At 40.8% G+C, this 9,529-nt stretch overlaps 1 protein-coding gene across 1 annotated transcript; it reads left to right on the top strand.

Annotated features, from left to right (window-relative positions):
- Nucleotides 1-7,776: 7,776 nt before the first annotated feature.
- On the top strand, nt 7,777-8,343 carry LOC112709068 (uncharacterized). Its single transcript, XM_025760969.1, has one exon. The coding sequence runs from the start codon at nt 7,777-7,779 to the stop codon at nt 8,341-8,343; it is 567 nt and encodes a 188-aa protein (XP_025616754.1).
- Nucleotides 8,344-9,529: the final 1,186 nt, after the last annotated feature.

Raw genomic sequence — 9,529 nt, 5'->3', positions numbered from 1 at the left:
TTAGCGGTAAAAGGGAATTGAACAGAAAGTCACGCGGGAGCGTGGCTGGAGGCGTGCCTTAGGCACTAACACGACCACGTGAACGCGTCCCTGACGCGTCCGCGTCGTTGGCGAATCCAGCCATCCACGCGTGCGCGTCACCCACGCGCACGCGTGACCCCGCCAAATTGACGTAAAGGGGTGCATGGCAGAGAGTTAGGATGGAGTGGGGCTGGAATGGTGCTAGAAGCACAAAGCCCCATCGCGCGAATGCGTACTTCACGTGTCAGTGTCAATTTGGAAGTAAGGCCATCCACGCGTGCACGTCACCCATGCGCACGCGTCACCCTAAATTTTGGCAATGTGCAAACGAAACAGAAAGTTGTGCGAACGCAAGGCTGCTCTCGCGCCACTAGCGCAAATCAAGTCACGCGTCCGCATGACCAACACGTCCGCGTCACTTGAAAATATCACAACTCACGCGAATGAGTGATCCACGCGTCTGCGTCGCATGTGACGCACAATTTATCCATATCAGCGCCAGAATCTATCTTTTCTTCACCAATCCTAATTTTTTCTTCTTCCTCTCTTCCTTACTTCTTCTTCCTTTCTTTCACTTCTCTTTCTTCACTTCCATTCTATTTTATTTAATTTATTTGCATACTTTCATTCATTATATTTTAATTTTGTGCATATTTTTAGTTTCTTTTCTAAAGTTATTTTTTTACATTGGTGTTACTTGTTCATATTCAGATGTTATATCTTTTCTGGTAATATTTTGGTGCTTAGTGACTTGTTTTCCACTGTTGGGTAATATTATTTAAGTCAATGCTCATCTTTTATGATACTTGTATTACTTTTGCATTGACATGAGCTTATGCTATCTTGCATTACCCACACTCTTTGCCCCTTTGTAGCAATTCTTGCACTATTGATATGCCATGTGCTTCTATTATTCTCTCACTTGCATGTTGTAGCTACCATGTAATTGAGACCCTCATTATTTGGCATTAACCCAACCATATTTTCTTTATTTATTTTCTTATCTTTATTTTTGGTTACCTTTCTTCTTTTGCTCTTCTTTCAGGATGGCCACCGGAAAAGGAAAGGAAAAGAACTTCTATATGGGGCGACAGACAAGTCCACCTACACAATCTTTGGAGAAAAGTGTCAGTTGTAGCAACCCGTCCTCTTGCCCATCTTAGCATGCACCGAGAACGGTGCAATCTTTAAGTGTGGGGAGGTCGATACCGATCTCCGTAGGTTAGTACCTTCCTGTCTCAACACCAATGTTTAAATTTTCTTTGTTAAATTAGTTGTTTTATTTGCATGTTTGTTTGATTTTGTGCATATTTTACCACTTGGTTGAAGTAATATTTTCTTTTTCAAGAAAATTTTTATAGCATTTCACTAATTTGAATTAAACTTTTTGAAAAACTTGTTTGAAGAAATTTTATTTTGGAACATGGTTTTAGAGCTCGAACACACAAAACCAATGAGATTTTGAGCCTACTTGATTGGTTGCATCTTATCAACCAATATTTTTTTTGTGTGTGTTGTTCTCTCTAAAATTGTGATCTTTGTCTTTCTTGATTCTATATTTCCATTGTTTAATGTATGCATGCACTTATGTGATTGAGGCCTTGTTTCACTCAGCTTACATACCCATATGGCCTTACCCTTTTATTATCCTTTGCAAACCAATTTGAGCCTATTTTATCCTTTTTATTCTTTATTTTATCACATCACTAACTCTAAGCGAAAAACAATAATGTCCCTAATTTGAATCCTTGGTTAGCTTAGACTAGTGGCAGTACTCACGAATTAAGTGTGGGAAAATTGGGTTTACCAATATTTGGTTTGAGAATTGGGTGTTGTGTATTCTTGAGAAAATATGAACAAGAATGTTAAGAACATGTTTATGCATTCAATACCTTAATCATATGCATTGAAAAAGAAAAAAAAGTTATTAAGAAAAGAAAAATAGAAAAAGAAAAAAGAGAAAAACAAAAGAAAAAGAGCAGAAAAACAAAAAGGGGACAAAATGCCCCAAAGTAAATGGCGATAGCAATCCATATGTACTGTACTCAAAACTTGGAATGCATAAATATGTAGTAAACGCAGTTAATGGGTAGTTATTGATTTTATATTATGATTACATGGACTGTCTTATGTTAGGAGGGAAGTTTAGGCTAATTAAGGATTCAGATTTTAGTCCACTTGGCCAAATACAATCCTACCTTGACCCTAACCCCATTACAACCCTTAAAAGACCTTTTGATATGTTTATTTTGTGCATTAAATTTTTGTTAATTGTTAGATGAAAAGCAAGCTTTAGAAAGCAAGGTTAGTAGAAAATTGAGATATCAAACCTTAAACACCTGAGCAATTAGAGTGTATACACTTCCAGTGACGGTTTGATGCTCGATTCCTTGTTCCGTGCTTTCATGAGCTATTTTCTTCTGTAAGTTTACTTGTACTTTATTTTATGATTGTTGAATTAGTGAAATTCAGTTCATATTTGTTCTTAAAAGATTTGTTTACCTTTAACCAAGTAGGTAAAATCATTTCATATTTAGTTGCATTCATATAAATAGGATTGCATTTCATATAGCATTCCTCTTCACTCTCTTATAGCTTCTCTTGAGCTTAGCATGAGGACATGCTAATGTCTAAGTGTGGGGAGATTGATAAACCATTATTTTATGTTTTATCTTGTGCTAATTTGAGTGGTTTTTATGAAGCCTTTGCATACTTATTCATACTATTTGTATGGTTTCACAATTCCTTCCCGGAAATCTGTGCTATGATTGAAAACATGTGTGTTAAGTGTTTTTAGAGATTACAGGGCAGGAATGGCTTAGAGGATGGAAAAGAAGCATACAAAAGTGGAAGGAATACAAGAAACTGAAGGAACTACTAAAGCTGTCCAGCCTGACCTCTTGGTGCTAAATTGACCATAACTTGAGCTACAGAGGTCCAAATGACGCGGTTCCAGTTGCGTTAGAAACTAACATCTAGGGCTTCAAAACGATATATAATTTGTCATACCTTCCCCGAAGCCAGGTGACACGAACGCGTGGATCACACGGACGCGTGACCTGGCAAAAACCCAATCCACGCTAACGTGTGGACGACGCTTCCGCGTGACTTTGCAGCGACCCTGGGCTGTTTTTGACCCAGTTTTTGGCTCAGAAAACACATATTAGAGGCTATAAAGTGGGAGAATGCATCCATTCATCAAAGAAGCTGACAATTCACAATTTTAGGTTTTAGATGTAGTTTTTAGAGAGAGAGGCTCTCTCCTCTCTCTTAGGATTTAGGATTAGGATTTCTTCGTCTTTTCAATTCTAGGTTTAATATTCCTTTACTTTACTTTATGTTTTCTTCTACTTTTATTTATTCTATTACTTTAGTTGATTACTTGATGTTGCCAATTTGGTTTATGGATTCCTATGTTCAATCTAACTTTCTATTTAATATAATTCGAGGTATTTCAGATATATGATTTTTATTCAGCTTTCTATATTCTTGGCTTTGGTTGAGTAATTAGAGACTCTTGAGTTATCAAACTCTATGTTGATTGATAATTGGAAGTTGCTAATTGACTTGAATTCCACTAACTCTAGTCTTTCTTTGGGAATTGACTAAGACTTGAGGATTCATATTGATTTATCCACTTGACTTACCTTCATAGTTTGAGGTTGACTAAGTGGGAGCAACGAGCAATTCTCATAACAATTGATAAGGATAACTAGGATAGGACTTCTAATTTTCATACCTTGCCAAGAGTTTTCTTAATTATTAATTTATTTTTCTTGTCATTTAAATTACTTGTTTCTTATTTCAAAAACCCAAAATAAAATATATCTTTTTCCATAACCAATAATAAATCATACTCCCCTGCAATTCCTTGAGAAGATGACCCGAGATTTGAATACTTCGGTTATTTATTTTTATTGGGTTTTCTTAAGTGACAAACAAAACTTTTGTACGAAAGGATTCTTCGTTGGTTTAGAAACTATACTTACAACGCGAACTTATTTGTGAATTCTTTAACGATAGAAAATCCAATTGTCAAGTTGTGTTTCCTAGGTTAAGGCAGAAGGAACCCTGATATAAAATTGTGCCACGTAATGAGGAGTGGAAACTTGCCAAAAAAAATATGTGATAGATTGAAGTTGTTTTATGATGTTACTCAACTATTTTTTGTTCTAAATTTTTTATTTCCAATCTTTACTTTCTCGGAATCCATTAATTGCTAAAATATGGCATCTAGTATGAATAAGAAATTTGAGAAGTATTAGGATGAAATTCACGGCATTATGGGTATTGCTGTTGTTTTAGATCCTAAGTACAAGATAGTTGGGGTTGAGTTTCAATTTGAAAAAATATACCCAGATCCAATAGAATGTTCCAAGCAAGTTGAAAGAATTCATCAGTTTTGTAATGAATTGGTTAATGAATACAATCAAAAGATGAGTTCTGATTTGTCACATGTTGGTACAAAAGAAGTTGATAAAAGTGAAAATGTAATCCTATTTGGGGATGACGATCATATGGTGTATCTTAAAAGAAGAAAAATGACAAGAGGTTCATGTGTGAATGTTGAGTTTGATCATTATCTTGAGAAGAAAATTCATTCTCCAAATGACAAGGGATTTGATGAGCGGATAATTTATACGCTTTTTGGCATTGTTTTTAAATAGTTTTTAGTATGATTTAGTTAGTTTTTAGTATATTTTTATTTTTTTTAAGCAAAAGTCATATTTCTGGACTTTACTATGAGTTTTTGTATTTTTCTGTGACCTCAGGTATTTTCTGGCTGAAATTGAGGGACCTGAGCAAATATCTGATTCAGAGGCTGACAAAGGACTGCTGATGCTGTTGGATTCTGACCTCCCTGCACTCAAAATAGAATTTTTTGAGCTACAGAAACTCAAATGGCGCGCTCTAAATTGCGTTGGAAAGTAGACATCCAGGGCTTTCCAGCAATATATAATAGTTCATACTTTGCTCGAGTTAACAGGACGCAAACTGGCATTTAACGCCAGCTTTCTGCCCTATTCTGGCGTTAAATGCCAGAAACAAGTTGCAAGCTAGAGTCAAACGCCAGAAACAAGTTACAAACTAGCGTTTAACACCAAGGAAGACCTCTACACATGAAAGCTTCAATGCTCAGCCCAAGCACACACCAAGTAGGCTCGGAAGTGAATTTCTGCATCATTTACTTATTTCTGTAATCCTAGTAATTAGTTTAGTATAAATAGAACTTTTTACTATTGTACTAGGGATCTTTGATCAGTTTTATGCTATCTTAGACATTTATGGGGGCTGGCCGTTCGACCATGCCTACCCTATTTTCACTTATGTATTTTCAACGGTGGAGTTTCTACACACCATAGATTAAGGTGTGGAGCTCTGCTGTTCCTCGAGTATTAATGCAAAGTACTATTGTTCTTCTATTCCATTCATGCTTATTCTTATTCTAAGATATTCATTCGCACACAAGAACATGATGAATGTGATGATTATGTGGCACTCATCACCATTCTCACTTATGAACGCATGATTGACAACCACTTCCGTTCTACATAAAGACAAGCTTGAATGTATATCTCTTGGGTTTCTAATCAACGATTCACATCGACTCCCCTCTGACAATGGGGCATCTGAATCTGAGATTAGAATCTTCGTGGTATAGGCTAGAATCCATTGGCAGCATTCTTAAGATTCAGAAAGTCTAAACCTTGTCTGTGGTATTTCGAGTAGGATCTGGGATGGGATGACTGTGACGAGCTTCAAACTCGTGACTGTAGGGCGTGGTGACAGATGCAAAAGGATAGTAAATCCTATTCCTTCACGATCGAGAACCAACAGCTGATTAACCATGCGGGAAACCGTAGAGGACCATTTTCACTGAGAGGACGGGAAGTAGCCATTGACAACGGTGACACCCAACATACAGCTTGCCATAGAAAGGAGTATGAAGGATTGGATGAAGGCAGTAGGAAAGCAGAGATTCAGAAGGAACAACGCATTTCCATACGCTTATCTGAAATTCCCACCAATGACTTACATAAGTATCTCTATCTTTATTTTACGTTTTATTTATATTTTAATTATTAAAATTCCATAACCATTTGAATCCGCCTGACTGAGATTTACAAGATGACCATAGCTTGCTTCAAGCCGACAATCTCCGTGGGATCGACCCTTACTCACGTAAGGTTTATTACTTGGACGACCTAGTGCACTTGCTAGTTAGTTGTGCAAAGTTGTGAAAAAGAGTTGAGATTACAATTGTGCGTACAAGTTGTTGGCGCCATTGAGATCACAATTTCGTGCACCAGGATTCTTGTGTGAATGTTTTAAAGCGTGGATGAACAATCAGATGAAATTTAAAGTTCTTGTAAAAATAGCCAAAGATATATACGCTATTCTGATGTCCACTGTTGTTTCTGCATCTGCTTTTAGTTCAAGTCGTTGTGTAATTTCTCCTCATCATAGAAAGTTCAAAGAAAGCATAATTGAATCTTTGATGTGTGGCTAAAGTTGGTTGTGGATAGTCTAAGGGAGTAAAAGTGATATGTTACTTAATATTCATTTATGTTAATTTTTTACATAATACTAATTAATTTATTAATTTCTATCTTTTGTAATTTTTAGGTTTGAATCTTGACCTTCAAACCTTTAATGATGATGATGTGAAGAGTGATAAAAAAATAAGAATTAAAGACTCTTTATATTTAATGATGTAATTTATTTATTATGATGTTAAATTTGTAGTGATCAAACATTAACTTTTTTTTATTTCAAGCTTTTTGACATGTATGAATCTTATATTTGTATTTTAATTTTTAGGTATTGTTACGGCCTGGCCCAAACACTCGCGGGTCGACCTGACCCCATGATAACCCGACCCGAACGGTCGGGCACGTACCGCTTGCTACACGACCCGGACACGCGTCCTCGACAGCTCTCCGCTATAGCTGTGAGGAAGCTTCGAGGAAAGTCGGCCTGTCCTTGGAGGGTCCACCTATGACACGGTATAAATGGGGAAGGACCTGTCCTTCCCCCAAGGTACGTCATACATACCACCTACCCACTTTTCGCTTGCACACTGTCTGACTTGAACGTCGGAGTGTCTTTGCAGGTGACATCCACCATCTCTCCACAACAAGACCTCGGTTGCTCGGTTGGATCACCTCCAGCATCGTCACTGAAACAGGCACATCCCACCAACTCAAATCACTATCCAAACTGTCCGGTACCTGACTAACTGCACATTGGCACCATTTGTGGGGAAAAGCCTAAATGGACATAGTGCTGGGTCCAGGAGACCATGCCCAAACAGCCGACGCGGAAGAGGTAGCCTCTGTCGCCTCACCAGGAAGGCAACGGAGATCCTGCCGGCAACGTACTGAACCACATGCGAGGACACGAGAGACGCGTCCCTTCGGAGGAACTGGTAGCGACAGCGCCAGGATAATGCAAGAACTGCGCCATAGGGTGCAGAACTTGGAGCAATAACTAGCCGATCAGGAACATAACCAAAGAACTACCGACCCCACCTACTCCCCTTCTCCCGAAAGCCGAGAAAGAGCCGCCCGCCAGAGTCACTCCCGGCACACCTCCGCCTCCAGAACGGAAGTGGAAAGTAGCCGGGAAGACTCACCTATCCCAAAGAGATGAAACGACACAATCGTCTACTCCCGAGGCAAGGAAACGCGCCCCGCGGGGCGAGATCATGATGGCGGGGAAGAGAGGTCTGGGAGGACACGACGACCCGTGATAATGGGCGCCTCCCCGTTCCAACGATCTATCCTCGAAGTCCGGTTGCCGAAGCACTTTGACAAACCAACAGACATGAGGTACGATGGAACCCAGGACCCTCTGGAACACCTCACAGCCTTTGAGGCTAGAATGAATCTGGAGGGAGTAGGAGACGAGGTGAGGTGCCACGTCTTCCCGGTCACCCTGGCAGGACCCGCGATTCGGTGGTTTAACGGCCTCCTGCAGGGATCCATCTATGAGTTTTCGGACATCAGTCGTGCCTTTTTAGCTCAATTCACAACCCGGATAGCAAAGGTGAAGTATCCAATTAACCTACTTGGGGTATCCCAGAGGCCTGGGGAGCCGACCAGGAAATACCTGGACCGGTTCAACGACGAATGTTTAGAAATCGACGGCTTAACCAACTCGGTGGCCAGCCTTTGTCTGACGAACGGCCTCCTCAACGAGGACTTCCAAAAACACCTCACCACAAAGCCGGTTTGGGCGATGCACGAAATCCAAACCGTAGCGAAGGAATACATAAATAATGAGGAATTCAGCCAAGTCATGGCTGCTAACAAACAGTAGCCCTCCTACAACCAACCCAAGCAACAAGGTGACGGAGGAAGGCAGAATGAGCATGCCAGAGATGGAGGATCGAGCAAGGCACCTAGACCGTTTCCCCAGGTCGGAAAATTCACCAATTACACACCACTAACCCTCCCCATTATGGAAGTTTATCAGCAAATAGCCGAGAAAGGAATCTTGTCGAAGCCCCGACCACTCAAGAACCGTACCGGGGGAAATAAGAGCTTCTACTGCGACTACCATAAGGGCTATGGGCACCAAATACAAGACTGCTTCGACCTGACCGAATTCTCCCATCTAATCAGGGAGCCGAGGAGACGACATCGAGACCAGTATGAGGAAGGCAAGGCTCGATCGGCGAAACGACGACAAGAGCCAGAAGACAATGACCACGGCCTCACTGTGATAAACGTGCTAACCGCCAAAAACACTGTGCCGTAATCGAGATCGGCACACAAGAAAGACGCCAAGCTCCTGGCAGTCTCCTCTTCGTCGGAGCGAAGTTCCAAGAAGCCTCCATCTATCTCTTTCGGCTCAGAAGATCGATGGTTTGACGAGGCCCTGAAAACCCACCCATGGTCATCACGGCCAGGGTGGGGACCGGCCTCGTCAAACGAATCCTTGTGGATACGGGAGCAGACTCGAACATTATGTTTCGCAACATGTTTGATGCATTGGGGTTACAAGACGCCGACCTATCGACCCACCGGCACGGGGTCATTGGGCTGGGCGATCATTTCATCAAGCCAGATGGGGTAATAGCTCTGCCGGTTTTCGTAGGATAGGGACAAGGCCGAAGGTTAATAATGGCCGAGTTCGTGGTTCTACGGGACTCCACTGCCTAGAACATCATCTTGGGAAGGAAAACGATTAACGATGTCGAAGCGGTCATCAACACGAAGATGCTGGTTATGAAGTTTGTTGCTGATGACGGATCTGTAGGATCTGTAAGAGGAGATCTGGAAACGGCAGTCGCTTGCGACAACGCCAGCCTCTCCCTGAGGAAAAAGTCTAAAGAAGCGTCTAGAGTGTTTCTTGCTGACTTAGACGCCAGAGTTGATGACAAGCCAAGACCAGAACCAGAGGGGGACTTGGAAAAGTTCAGGGTCGGTGACACGGAGGAAATGTTCATGTTTGTTAATAGAACCTCCCACATGAGTTGAAAGAGCCTCTAGTAAGAATGATC

The sequence above is a fragment of the Arachis hypogaea genome, chromosome 9 (assembly GCF_003086295.3).
Source record: "Arachis hypogaea cultivar Tifrunner chromosome 9, arahy.Tifrunner.gnm2.J5K5, whole genome shotgun sequence".
NCBI lineage: Eukaryota > Viridiplantae > Streptophyta > Magnoliopsida > Fabales > Fabaceae > Arachis > Arachis hypogaea.
This window is presented reverse-complemented; position numbering and strand designations above follow the sequence as displayed.

Bases quoted from the DNA above. Each gene is read 5' to 3' on its own strand.
- LOC112709068 (XM_025760969.1), top strand. From the start codon at position 7,777: ATGGGCGCCTCCCCGTTCCAACGATCTATCCTCGAAGTCCGGTTGCCG.